General features: G+C 42.7%; 1 protein-coding gene across 2 annotated transcripts in view; it reads right to left on the bottom strand.

Moving 5' to 3' along the window:
- Positions 1-17178, bottom strand: part of LOC144512611 (nck-associated protein 5-like) — a 122241-nt gene that overhangs the window by 43296 nt on the left and 61767 nt on the right. For both annotated transcript variants that reach the window (XM_078243421.1, XM_078243422.1), the window contains one exon: positions 7785-7918. In XM_078243421.1, the coding sequence (XP_078099547.1) occupies positions 7785-7918 (134 nt within the window). The remainder of the gene's footprint in view (positions 1-7784; positions 7919-17178) is intronic.

The raw sequence follows: 17178 nt of genomic DNA on the forward strand, positions 1-17178 counted from the left end.
ACAGGGATCCCTCTGTTTTGTCAGCCAGTGTGTGTACGTGTGTGTGCATGCTGTCATGTGGGTCTACATTGGTGATTAAGAGGCTTTGGCTTCACTAAAATCAACACTTTCCGTGCAAGAACAGCTAACACGAAGGCTGCATGCCAGGACACTCGCTGTATGATCAGAGATCTCTGCACTTTTCAGTAACGCAGTTTTTAGATGCTCGCTTGTTTATTTTAGTCATCACTCTCCTGCCAATGACCGCCTGCATCTTTGCATGTTTCACAGCAGGAGTTGCTGATCCCCCCTGCTATGGTTGGATACAGTATTTGGGCTGCCAGCATTCCTTTGCAGTAGCATATTAGCTACACGGTCTATATTCTGATTTAAAAATAAAAGCCTGGTCTTTTGTACACACACTGTTTTTACTTTATCACAGAAAACTTGGAAACAAATGTGACACTCAGGATAAAGATAACATCATAAAATCCATGGTAACTTGTTTAAGCTTCAGCCATAGAAAACGCAAAGCATACTGTGAGTTATTCAGATCAGAGTCTAAGAATTGGATGAACAGACAAACCTAACATTTCACCTCAACAAAAGAGAAGCTTCAAAGTGCCAAATGATGGAAAGTACCAGAGATCAGTGGAGATGCATCAGCTTTTCTTCGTCCGACTCTGGACACACTGTCACTTTGTCAGCACTGTCAGGCTGAGGTTCTAAGGCTCAGGTTGGCCGAGACCCTCTAATCAGATTTGACCGGTGAACAATTGGAAAATCCTTAAGTTGCTGAAATGATAGGGAGAACAATCACCTGGTTGTGCGGCTGAATCGAGGCCATCAGGGGCCCTCGCGTAACTGCTGCATCAGCGGCTACAATCGTCTTATCATCCGAGTCCCTGTGAAACTGTCCGTTTTGGCACAAGAATATTCCATTCTTCTTATCAGACTCCTTTCCAGCAAATCACTTTTGTACGCCCACCGGGTGATTACCTAGCTTAACCCAACGTTAAGCCACTCTTATCCTCTTAGAGCTGCAGAAAACATGCAAGGAGACCCTTTCTTAGATATTACATAAATGAAGAGAGAGCAAACTCCCGGGAACTAAACTAGACGCTTTTGGTGAAAGGTTTGGTCCAGTTTGGAGCCTTGAGGACAGTTCAGAGCTGTAAAAGTCATGCACATCAGTCATGCATGTTACAGCAGGGTAGCATTACAAAGGTCATCGCCCTCATGACCGCTGACTCTCGCCAGCGACCTTTAACCTTATCAGCAAGACACACATGCCACAGAAAGAGATCAAGAGGCTAAAACATTTAGTATTCTTTGACAGTCATATTTCATTCCAATATTTGTCGACCAACTGCTGTGAAAAAAATAATTTTGGGGGTATTGAAGTCAGGAGGGATCTTTTTTAAAATACACTACTCCTAAATACCATTTCATTTCTAATTGCAAATATCATAAAGGCACTGAAACAGGTAAACAGCAAAAATCTCCATTAACGTCTTGAAACGTGCAATGCCGGCTGGGTGCAATTGAGGACTAGTCTGTAAAGAGTGTAAATTAAAAGAGACATATGAAGGGAACCAGATTTAGGTTCTTCCTCTTTCATCCCTCCAGCAGTAATATTACATTTGGAAGGATTTAGAGTGCAAATTCATGATGGCCGTTTCACATGTTTACCTCCGTCCAAAGGAAGCAGTTAGCAATAAGGAAGCCATTGGTCCTCAAAAGCATCTTGTGGAGCCTTAGCTTGTATCTCCCCAATGGGTTACAGGCATGTGTGTTCCACATGTGAGATAAAGACTGAGGAATACTTCCCAGTGGGAAACCTTAGTCACAATGACAGCATGGAGTCCATTACTTACACCGGGAGCTGGGAAGATGGAGTAGGCGGTGGGTCAAGATAGAGAGTAGGGACGGATAAAACCTAATGTCAAGTTATATGTAAAGGTGACAGTTGACATTTGGCAATATTTGGCAACTATTTTCATAATTGATTTTAAGACATTTATTAGAAAATGAGCCAAGAAATGTGGGTGAACTGACCCTTTAAAGAAGTATACGAAAGGCATTATCTTCTAAAATGGCCCTTTTGTTGCACGTATGACGCACAGATAAGTAATTACCTTATAAAACACGATACATAGAGCATAATAGCAGCCGCTGTGTATATGTGTCAACCGGAGCAGCTGGCAGACAACCAAATCTATACTGCAACCATGAGGTCAGTTTGAATGACGTGCTGTTTGGCTTTAGGCTACAATCTGCGAGCACCAGCTTCACAAGCCAGAGAGAACAGGCGAGCTATCATGATGTGAGCATGGATGCCCTACTTCCGCAAAAGCTTGTAATCTGACCTCTTTCAGCATGCCTATAAACATCATAACCAGCATGTTTAATCCGAGGCGGAAGTTAGCGGGCTGCAGTGTGCGTGTATGTAAGTGTTTGTGATTGTCTGACATAGTTACGAGCAAGTAAAAGGTTGCACTTTGACCCACAAAGCCAGTGTGGTGCTTAATAAGTGCACAGACTTTGTTCCCTTTAAAAAAAAAAAAGAAAGGCAGATTGGTACTAAAGCTCTCTTGCGGGCTAGTAATTTAGTAATCTAGTAAGTGATAAGAGTAGAACAACCTAAATTAAGTTCAATCAGACAAAATCCCCTGTTCAAATTTGGACGTTAAAGAGGGGCTGAAATGGACTAATAAATCCTTTAAATATGAGCTGCTCCCAAAATAGTCCAGACACCTATTATCTATTTAACAGCCCTCGTCCCCATTGGGCACGAGTAAGGAAGTAACTTCAAAAGACTGACCCCCCCCCTCCATCCTGTTAATGACCCCAGATGTGTCGTTTTGAACAGGGCCCTGATTCATCCAGCTAAATCCTATAGCCGCCAAAGGCATGCAGGGGGGCCATTTCAAATGCGCCAAATTAAAACACTTGGTCCAGGCGTGGCTGCATGTTTGGATGATTAGAGGAGAGGGCATTGATCTGCAAACAGAGTGCAATCACTCTGCTCCCTCTCTGAGCCTATTTGCCGGTCCAGCTGTGCAGTCCAGAGTAGTACGATGGTAATGAGAGTAGCACATGAATGCATACAGCGCACACCCGGTTCTGCGGACCGTGGAGAGATCTCAACTTGAGCGTGACTGTCTAAACAACGCATCCAGACTTGAAAAACGCTGCCATTCTTGCCTGTTTACATCATCGGCCTCCGACATACATGTACACACACATTGCATCCACACATGTTCTCACACACTGAGTAATGTGCAGAAAGAATACGCCGCTGAGCCATAAATCTGCAGGCACCAGTCATCGTCTGCTGCTGTTGTTAGTCTAGCCGTAAGTCTCCCATATCCTGCCACGAAGAGGGCCCTTCAAGATGGCAATGATTCAAAGTCAAGTGGACCAGGTCGGCTGTAAACGCTGGGTTTGCTGATGAGCGCACGTGTTCTGGGTGACAATGACTCTGATCCAACTGCCGAGCACAATGAAGTCAAGAGGAATTTATTTCCAACCTACCTTTAGCTGCAAATGTCTTACAGACAACAAAAGTGACAAAAAAACAAGACAGATAAATCCGAGCATAAGCAAGCAGCGCAAATGTCAAGTATGGTAAGCATAAGAAAACGCAGTGGAGGGGAACCAAGCAACTTAAAAAAGTTGTCCCGAGTTGTGTTCACAGACAAAATAAAATTGCTGCTCTTCTCATTACCTGAAAACTGCCTCCCTGATCTTCAGGCCACGTAGGGCCCCCAGTGGCCCCCATGTTCCTGTCTGCTCACCGGTCATTCTGTCTGAGTGGTAACACAGGAAGGAGAGGGGGTGTGGACAAGGCCTCAGAGTGTCCTTGCTAAATAGATGTCCAAATGCACTCGATGGATTATATTTCTCTCTCTATAATTCATCTCATCTTCTGGTTTAATTTGTTGTAGGACAAGATGACAGAATTTTAAGTGCTGCTTGCGGTCATGTCCCTATCTTTTCTCACCTCAATTCTTCTCTGTCCTGCCCTGGCTCTTAAATGTCTTGCCCATATGGAGTTGTGGGATGTACAGGGTGGGCTGGGGAGGCTGCTCGGTTGTGGGCTGGAGTCTCCCCATAATCCGTTGGGAGTTTAATGACGACAGGCCATGCTAGTGATGCTGAAGCTCCGGGGGGTTGACCCAAGTCAAGAAGGGCTGGGCATGTGACCCACACCAGGCTAAGAGCCCTACTGGTTGGGGGAGGGTGTGTGGATATAAGCATGTGTGTGTGTACAACTATGTCTTGAGCTACATGGCCAGTCACTTGAGGAATGCACACTTACTGATCTCAGCCGTGAAAACACACGCAAATTGAGCTTTTTAGTGGATGAAGGTGGAAAAATAAAAAGCCACTTGTTTCAGTTTTGGCAATTCCTGCCTCACATTCAACCTGTGCCAAAAAGTGTAATTGTTACAGGGACAAACAGAGGGAAACACACACACACACACACACACACACACACACAAAAACAAGACTTTAAGAAGCTGAGATTCCCCGGAGTTCGTCTGGCTGCAGGAGTGACTGTCTGATATTTTCCTTTTTGTTGTGGATATGCTTGTTTGTTCATGTGTGTGAGTGCAACTCTAACAAGCAGCTCATTACCTTTTGTCTCATATCATCACAGAACACCTCTGTCTCCCACGGCAAGCTAAAAAAAAAAAAAGGCTTTTAGTTAAATCCGACTGGACCCTTTTTTTGGCAAGGTTTAACACCCTCATTTGCATAGCGTTTCATATCTTTGCTATAACGTTTGGCTGGCTTTCATCATTCAAATTGGTATGCCTGTTACTAGCCTGATTTCACTTCCATCCTCATGATTCAAAGCACAACCTCAATTAATTAGCAATACGCAAATCAATTGTTGCCTGAGGTCAAACAGATTCCAGTCTATTTAAAAGCTTGGATGTCCACTTAACATGATTTGTGGGTGTTATCTCGAAAGACACATTGATGAACTGAGGTTTCTATTGCCCTAATGTACCACAAATACCAGCCTTAATCAATCATGAGAAATGGATGAAGGTCTCACTGAGTTTGAGTGGTAGAGACACAAGTACTGTCATTGTTGATTGACGGTGTGTGTGTGTATGTATATATATATATCTACATATATATGTGTGTATATATCTACATATATATATATCTATATATATATATATATATCTATATATATCTATCTATATATCTATCTACTATATAGATTTATATCATCTATCTATCTATATATATATATATATATATATATATATATATATATATATATATATATATATATATATATATATATACACATACACATATACATATACATACATATACACACACACACACATACATATATACACACATAAGCCAATGACTTAAAAAACACAGCTTGCAAGTGGGGCAAAGGTTCATGGGAAGACACTGGCTAGTGGCCTGGTGACCGAGTTGTACTGTATCTTTTTTTTCTGGCTTGTAAGTCGCTAATTAAAGTGACCTGATGTCCCATCTGCCACCACGGCACAGAGCCACCGTTTATTGGCTGCCATGTAAGCTGAAGGGCCAGGTACACGTAAACACACCACACACACACACACACACACGGCCTGCGCGGATACTTGCTTGGTACACTCATTCATTCTCATTCAGATAAGCGCATGGAATGCTTAAACAAAGATTAAGGCTTCAACAGTTAGACTGAAATCCTGTTAGCGTGTTTGTGTGGAGGTGGAGGGAGATATCTTTGTAACTTGTGGAAAGGAAGCAGCTGAACCTTTGCATTCCCCCAGGAGTCACAAAAACATCGAAGACGCGGAAATTACAGCAACCTAGCATGATGACAATGAGCGACTGGAATGACAGCAGCTGAGTGAGGCGGCGAGGTCGGGCGAATGCCCCCCCCTTCGATAAGCGCTTTTTGAGGACATAAAGGAATCGTTCTCTATATTACAGAGCCACAGTCTCACCAGCAGCCGCCTGGCATCCAATGAGAACCATCCATCTAGGCGACCCCTGCCATGGCAACAAATTCATCTGTCTCCATGGGGAACTGTGCAGGACCTAATCAGGGAAAAGCTTTATATATTTCCCACCCTAATAGAACTGCAGTGCATTCTCTTTGCTGCAAGACATAGACTCCCATATTGCTGCTTCACCTATCTACTAATTCACAGCTACAGCACATCCGCCCCCTTTTAAGAGTCTTACTCGAGGAGGGAGTGTACTCCACAAACATTATCAATTTTTCCTGGCGAGGTGTTTGGGGAACTCAACAAGTCTACACACAGGTCAGACAGAGATGTGTCTTGCACAGTAAAAACCGTGGAGATGTTGACAGGTGCAACCAGCTATGTTGGAAACACAAAATTGGTTCAGACAGGTTTATACAGGATTTTGTGATGATTCATATTTCCTCCGACTTAACAGGAAGTCATGATATTCCAACTATTACCTGTAAACTATAATTTCAAAAGGTCATATCCTGTATGGACTGCTACTGACATACAGAGAAATTGGATGAAATGCCCTAAAAGACTGTGGCTAAAGGACCTTTAACCCCTGTAAAGCTTTAAACTGTAAAATATTGTTCTTGTCTCTGAACTGTATGAATGCAAGAACTTGCTTTTATAAAAAGGATGTAAGGAAGCTGAACATAAGTGAGAAACACTACTGAGTAAAATTCAGAGGCATCAATGGAACATTTTCAAATATGCGATAAATCTTTTGAATGGCTCTTTAATATTTTATTCCTCCCCTGGCGGTGACTTTGCCATCTTCAGCACTATAGCACTGGGAGCGAAAAAAAAGCACAGGATTTTCTCCACCAACTCAATGAGAAGATAAGCAGTTAATATGAAATCCTCTGGACTCCTTTTTGTTGCGTAAAGCACTGAATGCCTATCACCTAATTAGGGCATCAACTCAGCTCCAACTCTTGATTTTGCCATCCCTCTTCGTCACACCTCAGCGGCTGTGAGATGGAGGAACAGCGCATGAATTAAGGGCTACTGAAGTTATGACAAGAGCATTGTTTGAGCACTTCACGCTTTAGAAGTTCCCTTTTTAAAGCAAAAGCACGGCATCAAACCTTATTTTGCTGATGACAAGGTCAAGTGAGTACTTGAATTCAGTAAAATTCAGTGCAGTACTAATATAGTACAAAATGACAAGAACAAAGAAATGAGAAATGAGGAAGTGGCAAGGCCATATTGATTCTTAAGGTTATGAAGACAGGGTGTTGATTGCAGGAAATTGCTGCCAAAAGTCGATGACTTTTTTTAAAAAGAGATGGAAGTTGAATCCCAGAAACTTGGTTTGTCTGTTCCACTGTTTAGTAGATTTATATTTGTAGTATTTCTGGGGCATTTTATGCCTGTATTCGCTATCTAAATTGAGAGAAATAACAGGAAATGGGGGGAGAGAGAGCGAAGGGGGATGACAGGACGTAGCTTTTATCTAGCATCTAGCTTGTAATGTTCATTATTATAATTTGTACTATGACCTGAAATGATTCTAATTGTATGGAAAATACTCAAGTATCTTACTCAATAAGTATAATACTTGAGTAAATCTACTCAACACAGGGTCAAAGAGGGCTGGATCCTATCTCAGCATTTTTGGAGGATATGATCCTCTGTGTCACATTAAAAACAACTAAGCAACGCGTTGGATATTTCCATTGATTTTGGTCAAGAGTTATCCGTATATGGTGGGAAAAGGATTTAAGGCTCAACGCAGTCTTTCACTAATTTCAAATACATTCTCTGCTTTCAGACTCTTACCTGGAGAATTGCTGTTGAAGTGAAACCATCTGTGCCCGTCCCACCTCTGACTCCTCCGTCACTTCCCGGAGACGCTTCTCGCTCTCCAGTCGCAGGCGTCGCTCTTCCTCTAGCTCGTGGATCAGCTTTTCTCGCTGTGGACACAAAAATAACAACGTTATCTGTCAGCAGCGTGAGGCCTAAAGGCTCAAAAGATCATCCCTCATCATCCAGAAGTCATATGGGTTGTATTTATGGCCTCTGAATCCCTGACAGCTCCAGGGATGTCATTTGTTGACCCTCTTTGGAAAAGGGTAAGTGAAAACAGAATGTTTTAACACCATGACCATCAAAACATATGTGCTACCAAAAAAAGAGTCCCCAAACTTCTTTTGTCTAATATCCAACACAGGTCATCCTGGTTAAAAATAAGAGAATGAAGGCATGATGACATTTAAGCTGCCAGATTGGCATTACTTCCATAGTTGTTGTTGCTTTGAAAATGTTCTTAATGAACCTCCACTTCCTTCGGTTGCTGTGACAGAAAGTTCACACTAAAGGTCAATCAAATTTTCCGAGCCTGGTCTCGCGCAGCTCAGACGAAGCAGACAGGATTCCTGACCCGGAAGCCAAGCAATGTAGGCTACTGCTGTGGACGGGGACACGCATTAAAACCTATTTTAGCCACCTAAATTAAACACCACTTTAAAAAAAAAAACAATATCAGTTGAAGTGCACTCTAGAACATTTTCACCGCTTTCCCTTGCCGTCAAACTTCCCTTTACAACGAGGAACTGAAGCTGTTAAATTGCTCTCTTCAAAGCTACCAGACTCCTTGGACAAAAAGTTAACTAACCGTTCGAGGCAGCAGTAGACCAGCAACTCCCATGTTTTGCGAGGTAAAATTACTAGTTTTGTCAAAGGAGTCTGGTGGCTTTGAAGAGAGCATACATAGCGCTCCAGTTCCCCATGGTTAAGGGCTTTCTGACGGCCGTTAAAATATTCTAAATATAGCGTAAACTTAAACAGATATTGATTTGTTTAGGTGTCTAAAATACGTTTAGCTGCTGCCCCCGTCTACAGCAGTAGGCTACATTGCTTAGCTTTCATGCCGGTAGTCCTGTCTGCTTCTCCAAACTGCGGGGCCAGCATCTACTGTAGGTAAAACACCGACTATGGATAAGTACCTCATAAAACCCTACTTCAGAATATCCAAACTACCCCTTTCACAGCCACAATGTACCCTAGCCTTCACACTCTCCACTGTCAGCCAATTGCCTATTCAGAAAATGTGCAACAAAGGCACATTAATCATGAATAGCTTACGACAAAAGCAACCATCCCTCTTATCTTCCCCTACACACAAACTGTGTTCTGTTCTTGCATGTTCCTCTTATTTTTAAATTGCTGTTGCTTGGTAACTAAGCAAAAAAAGTTGTTCTTATTTTATGAGTAATTATGACCTCACACGTTTTATGTATTTTTAATTCATAAGCTCATCAGTGAGAGGCAGTTAGTTGAATTGAAGAGGTTCAATTTCCCTTTGTGAGGTGCAAATTAAAGCTTAATAACTTACAGCTTTTTATTTTTATTTCTTTACTTACTCTTTCACCCTATTTAAGTGCTGTTCTATACGTGTCATGGACAATTTCTCTTAAGCTAGGTTTGGTGTGAGTTAACCCCTATCATGAGGAACTTTGAAAGTCTGTGGTGTGCAAGGTCTCCGCAGATCACATAACCATTTTTATCTGTCTTTTTTCACCAGAGACAATTCCAAAATGAAAGCTCTTTTTTCCGCTTTTAATTGGATTCTTCTCAGTCTGATGGCCTCAGCCACCTGCTCCCGAAAGAGAGAAACACCCTCGTCTCAAACACAACTTCAAAGACTGTGGCCCTGTGCTGGAGTCACGCGTCCTCCTTCAGGAGAGGAAGATTTTGGCATTGCGAGTGAGTTTTTCAGTGACAAAGTTGCGGAGGAGCTTCGAGCAACCGCTAGCAGCGAGGCTGAGGATTTTAGCTGACATTCTCTTAGTCTCACAGTCTCCACACAAAGCCTGGCATCGTCTGCTGTTGACAATTTATGACAAAGCAATTGGCTCCATTTTCTTGGCTGAAAGTTTAAGTGATTAACCATCTGTCACTATCTTGTCAAGAAAATACAAGATTGTGAAATAACTGGAAATTGGTCCTTGGTAAAAGAACAACATAATCTGCCCTGAAAGGTGAGATTAGTGACTGCCACAAAAAATGCAAATACACAATATATCTGACTGTAGAAAAGGTCTGTGGTGCCTTTTTAGTAGGCAATGCAGAATTATTATTTTTTTCTGACTCTAGAGCTCCTCTTTAAGTCTTCTTCTCCGTGTTAAGGACCAATCATGGCGTGTCATTATTCAGTGTAAGGCCATAGAGAAGCTGAAGTGCTTTTTTACACACAAGCATTATGGGGACATCTAGTGGTGTGAAAGAATAAGGGACACCGATTGAAAAATTGGTATGTAGACAAAACATCCTCAAGATGATGTTTGTCTTTTTGCTTAGTGTATTATCAACACCATGATTTAAAGCTACACCTTCAAATTAAACTGCAAAAACAATATCAAAACCACTGCCTGTATATTACCTAACATTTTTGAAAACTGCCATATTTTACGGTGACCATACTGCCTTTGAAAACAACCACTGAACAATCATATTTCATTACAGTATATTGTTCCTTGGCAGGAATCCGGTCACAAAAGCAGATTGTAACTGGATGAATCGGTCGGGGAGAGAGAATATTAAACCCAAGTCACCATTAAAACCAGTTCTGGTCCTCACTGTGGCTATAAATCTATGACTACTATGCTCTTTACACAACAGGGAGTCTCTCCCTGTCAGGAGTAATGGCCGCTGTAAATCCAGCTGTACAGAGGCATAAAGTAATACATCCCCCTGCCAAGAGCTGGACCTATATATCGGGACCAAAACCAATGAATTTCTGGCTCTTCTTCATATTCTCTTTAAGGAAATAATGGACCCAGAGGCAACTTGTAAAGGAGGTCATCCCTACAGCACTTTCCAAGCATTTTAATAATATTTACTTACATGGCATAGTGCAACTATTTTTTCCTTAAGGATGGAAGTACGTTTTTAATGATAAAGGCACTAAAAAGCTGCTAATTACAAGTGTAACTTCTAGTTTCCAGAAGTTTAGCCAATTTTACCTCAATACAAACAAGCACAAAGGGCTTTTCTTTCACCACACATAATGTGTACAGTATTGTTCAGCAAGTTGGCCTGGATTCTCACAAAAGCACGGTAGCTTTAGTCCTGATTTTTCTTGCCCACATGGCCTAACTAACGCCCCCGACATAAACCACCAACCACTATGTGTCTGCTGACAGAGTCTTGCCAACAACCTCAATAACAACGCAGGATTTATGGTCTACATTGTAGTAAAAAGCCCTCTATTGCTTTTGTTCAATATATAATTTCAGCAATTTAACAAGGCCTTAGGCCATTAAATCAAACATTACCATATCTTTATGTGGCCAGAAATCCCTAGCAATACATTGCAGTTCTTCTCGGTTGAAATGTTTATTGTCTACACACCAACTTCATGGCTTTTTTTTTCCTGTGGTAAAGAGTATGCTAATTGAAAGCATATTCTTTAAGAAGCCTTACAAAGGGCAACACACCTTTAGCAATACCCTGGGAAGATATGTTAAAGTCAACACTAAGATGAGATGTGATGTAACAAGCTCGGCAACTTTCTGTGCAAACATTTACTTGAGTTAATCCAATGATTGTGGAGATAATCCTCTCAACTGACTGACTGTCATGGATGAGATGCACTACCCTGTTTCTCCTGTGGATGGCAACATTTTCCTGGAATAAAACTAGCAGCCACAGCTCGAACAAAGCCAGCTCTGACAAACAATACAGTGGTTTGGGGGGAAAAAAGCAATATCAAATTGGAAAAGGACAAGTAATCTATAAAATGGCCCAGGCAGGATTTTATACCGGTCTACTGAGCCATATATCTGAAACAAGCCCAGATTGAGCGTTTCAGGATTAAATTTGACCTCTGTCACAGGCGACGCTGCTTTCATTTCCTGGTTGATAGAAAAAAAAATTTATCCATCCAGATATGACAGAATTTATCACCATCATGTAAAGCCTGAGACTCAATGGACTGCGGAATGCTATTGATTTCAACACACTAAAGGTAGTGAAATAAATGAAAACTCAGTGATATAAAAAAAAATTTTTTATGAGTGTTATATTGTAACATATACTGTTATACTGTAGCTCAGAGAGCTTCCTCCCTATTACTTCTATATCGACATATGTCTAAAATTGTATTAGTTGCAGTGCAGCCCAGAATGAACCTTGCCTCTGTAATTGGACAGCATTAGATGGTAATGGTATTCATCCGAGCTGAATTACTAGAAGACTTGAACCCCCCTGATACCCTCCCAAGATCCACAGAGGACTCTAAATTAATTAGAGGTATCTGCCTCTCCTTGTTGTGCCTGCAATGCTGTCTCCCAATAAAAGAAAACGCTGCAGTGCTATCAGGTTAAGTGCATGTGTACAGTGCGCGCAGCCATCACTGTGGCTCGGATTCTGTATGTTGTCCATCTGTAACTGTATATCTAGTATGTGTGTTCATGCAGGGTTTGGGGTACAGTTCAGGGGGCTCAATAATCTCTTCATTACACAGAAACCCCCTCAGTTGGAGCTCTTTGCCTAATCAAAGGGCCGGGAGCGGATCTCTGGCTCGCTGCTAAAGCAAACATCAGGGACACAATACACCGCGCAGGTTCCTCATTCATAAATAAAACATGCCACTTGGCTGTGTGTGTGTGTGTGTGTGTGTGTGTGTGTGTGTGTGTGTGTGTGTGTGTGTGTGTGCGTCTTTGTCAGCAATTCAAATGAAGTGTAACATTTGGAGGATTCGGCCGCATGGCACACATGTGAAATGTCTGGTCAGATAGAAGACGTGCGAAGAAATGTGCATTTATGTTAAAAAGAGATAGAGAGAGGAAAAAAAAAGTGTGTTTAAATTAAATGTCATTCAAAGTACTTTCCAGCATATATTAACAATAGTCTACAGTAGGTCTACTGGAACAGATGTTTTTTGATATGACTTGTTATAGAAATAAAACAGTGTTTTATCCATAAAGAAATCTGTCTGTGTCCCCCAGGGCTCCATCAATTCAATTATCATGGAGAGCCACTACATTAGGGTGTACCACTTCTCTCTTAGACTGCCGCAGGCACTATAGCAAATAATACACACACCCCAGGAATATGCTAAATCATATGAGTGGCCCATTTATCATTGCCATGGGAGAGAACCCCCACCCAACCCGCGCACTCCGAGTCATTCAGTCACACACAAATACACTCTGGAGTGGGTGAAAGGGACAGTGTGGAGATGCGATTTGGGCCTGGCTGTCACCGCTTGTCACCCGGTGAATGTGCCGAGCGCCAGGGGGACCCCATCTCGGCCCTCGCCGCTGTCCGTGGCTGATAAGGCCAATCTGCAGAGACAGCACCTGAGTCCCCCACCCCTGTCCTCGAACCTCCAAGCTGTCACACACCCTCCAAACAGCTGTCAGAAACACTCTATGAAGGTCCCTCAGCGTCAGATCTCCAAGCGGACCGAAGTCTTTTAAAGCTGGGAGCCCCTCGAAACCTCTCTTTATCTGCTGGACGAATACTACAAAAGATGTCCATCCTGAAGGTACTTTTTCAAACACCAATAAATCATTGTCAAATAAATCATGATATAGCCTCATTACCACAAACTAATTAGACTGTTGTTATGCCAAGTAGAAGCACTAACTCAAAGTATACCAGGGGAACCGTGCTCATGATTAACAATCAATTGCTGTCCCTATGTGGCTTCGCTGATTGTCCATCTTGGAAAGCTTTGGCGCAGTTTGCAGGGAACGAACGTCTGTTGTCTTTGTTGTACAGCAATCCGGACGATTCCTTGTAAAGATTTGACCCAGTTGAGGAAAAGATGCAGTGTAGAGGATGCCAGTTACTTGAAACAATGTTAATTAATGACTTATTAAAATAGGCATTCAGAAGTACAACTTCCTTGATGCAGCGTTACAAACTATGTCACATGAATCTTGCAGAATCTGTTTTTAGCCGATTCCTATCTTGGCTCCAGGGCCTATTTTAATATACTGTGCCACCCCCTCCCACTTTATATTCACAAATGCAGCAGCTCCATTCTTATTATAACTTCAACATGAAATACTCTGGAGAAATCAGATTTTTTAAATAAGTGAGGTACACAAGAAGTTCATGCAAAAACATGTCCCTTTAGCGTTCATATAAATGCTTCACTCAGCGGTTAGAGAATCAAACATCCCACGTCCCGGGAAATAACTGTGTGTGGATCTACTGTATGTGTGAGACTCAAATCTGTTTAAGCTCAGATATCAGAGAGCGTCCGCAAAACCCAAAGAAAAATAAAGTTTCTCAAAGCGAGATAGTTTATTTTCACGTTGTTTAAACAGCCGTTTCCAGTGGTCATAATCTTACCTAACAGTTTTAAATGGAGAGCCCAGCCCCCTCCTTTACAAGCCTACATGTGCACTACTGTTTTCTCCCTGACAGGAAACCCGGCATCCTGCTCCTGACGGACTTAGATTGCACTTTAGGGTGGCATCAAAAGAGAGTGGGAGACAGAGAGCAGCCCTGCCCTGTACCACGCCTCTGGGAGGGGGTGTGAAGAATTCCAGAAAAAACCTACAGCAGTGATGAAGCTGTGAATGAGTGGTTTCACTCGAAACTGACAGGGCAGGTTTGTTGGAAAGAAACAGAGGCCCTCACAGAATAAACCATGACCTGTGCTCCATCAAACACCGAACGGGAAATCCACTGTTTTTGGAGTTTTTGTTGGAGTTTTAAAGACTGCGCTCTGCGGTGCACGCCAAAAGCCCCAATGTCTGAGCCCTAATATAAAGTTTAAGACACGAACGGTGGTCTAAAAGAGAGACAGATCTGGTGCTTGTTAGACCATATCACTCCAAACTAATAACAACTGCATCTTGTGTGGCTGTGTTTGCGGTAAAATACTCTGCGATTCATACCCTGAGCCTAAACACTGATTGCCCAGCAAATTGTTCAAAAGGTTTAATGCAATTCTCCCAAATGATCCATAACAAAAGAGTGTTGTACTTTTTCACTGCCAGTAGCCATCATGTTTCACAACAGGAGACCCAATTAAAAACACACGCTCCTCAGTAAACTGTGTTGTTGATGCCGTTAAATTTACACTCACGGCTGCATAACTGTGCAAGCGAGACCTGAGGCTTACAATTGTAGCAGTGTGTGTCTAACCCGTGCACAATCATAAAGATGCCTTTCACATTCTTTTCCAACACAAAGCACTAGTAATGGTGCAGCATAACACGTCCCCGCGGTGCTACTCGGCAGAAGCAGCTGGCACAGGACTGCGATGGGTGGCACTGCCGCTTTCTGTGTCTCTGATCGCGTTAAACAGAAGACGTTAATGGATGTAGGGAGGAAAGACCAAGGCAGGGAACAGAGGCTGTTAAAGAGAGGCATCAGATACAGAGGACGGGTACAGCCACTTCAAAAGTCCGTGGCTGTTTTAATCTGTCTCTCTAGGTTAGTCCCTTGGCAGGCGAAGATGGGGGTTGGGGGAAGTGAGTGGGCATAGAAGTGGGCGTCAGTGTGCGTGGGTCTGCGGGGCACAGGCTGTGGCTGGTGAGCAGTTCCCACTGCACACCACCAGTATTTTGACAATTATCTCCTTGATGCAGCAGTCTCTTTTTCATTTCTATTGAAGAACTGTGCCTGAGCTCCGAAGCCTCCCAGGAATGCCAAAGAGAGAGAGAGAGAGAGTGTGCAAGGGGGACTCCAATGGGGATAATCCCAATTTCAAATGGAGCTTAGTGGTATCCCCCTCCTCCTTTTCTTCCTCCAGCCACCCCCCTCACACTCCTCCTGTCTGGCACAGATAACTCATCCTTCTCTCTTTCCCTCTCAGCCCTGTGCATGCACAGGCACACCCCTCTAAAGTAATAATTAGCATGTCATCCACTCGCGTGAATCTGAGGTGGGCCTTCATGGAGTCTCACAGCGTGGCGAATGATGGATTTTTACTGGGCTACGTCGAGGTCAGAGAACGCAGGGTTAGTGTTACTGCTGACACAGTGAGGTGTGGACACAAACTGAATATTATGTACACACACAGGTACCAAAGAGAAGAAGTAAGTTGCCATACATCCATCTACTAACTGTGGGAACTACCAAGGAAGTGATCTTCAAAACATAATGCTACAAGTTGATGGTGAAAAGTGGTTAAAAATAGACCCTTTGTGCTTGTATTCTACTTCATTTCATTTTGTCCAACACCAGAGAAGACAAGTAAACCCATGAAGCACAATAAACGTTATCATTTTTCTCGGTCACCAAAACTGGCCAATGGATGACTTGTCTGGCAGGCCATTATAGTTTCCGTTTAAGCCTCTTAGTACATTTATAGTAAGTCAGTGTGGACATGAAATGGACTACAAGTGAACCACACATGTGTGGAAGTGATCTTAACTGATCAGTTTAGCCATGTTTACTCCTACAATCCAACAATGCAGTGCCCAGATACAACTCAAGCTGCACACATGACTCTGATGGTCACGCAGTGATATGCAGGTTTCATGGGGGATGCACGCATTCCATTCATCTATCTAGCCACCCACCGTGGAAAATCAATTCTCAACCTTCTTGTTTCACATACACATGAATAACAGGGATGACAGTGTTGGAAGAGTCACAAAGAGGTCAGGGAGGCAGAGAGGGGCTTCTATTCTGAATTACTCACTGTCATATTCACTGTTTACTTTTATGAACTGATGCAAAACTAAATTATCTACGAGAAGAACCAATCACATGGTAGATTCGCTTCTCCATCAACCCATAACAATCGGTTTAACATGTCTTTGTGTTCAAAAAAGTTTAAGCCTCCAAGACTGCAAGAATCTACTTTGCTAAAGTGCCTTTGAACAATCCACTGAACCCCTGCCCGGCTCCAGGGGCGCTGTTCTGTATTTTACCCCGATCTGAACTCTCTTAACCGTATGAGAGACGAGAATAAAAAAAAACAAGCATTTCTCCTTCAGGGATCAATAGAGAAGCACGATAATGTGAAGATCTTGCAGTGCATCGGCCCTTGTGTGCTGTTGCTTTAGGCCTTCTGCCATAAAGAGAATCAGAGGCATCACTGGGGTGCAGTCAAACAGCTGGGCCTGTGGTTAGAGCCTCTGCTCAGAGGCTGCAATCAGCTGAGCTCCGCTTCATCACGTGGTTCACTTTCTGACCTCCCTTAGACACACAGACACACACACACACACGTCTGCAGATCTCCACCTCCAGAGTTATCTTC

The sequence above is a fragment of the Sander vitreus genome, chromosome 24 (genome assembly GCF_031162955.1).
Source record: "Sander vitreus isolate 19-12246 chromosome 24, sanVit1, whole genome shotgun sequence".
Classification (NCBI taxonomy): Eukaryota; Metazoa; Chordata; class Actinopteri; order Perciformes; family Percidae; genus Sander; species Sander vitreus.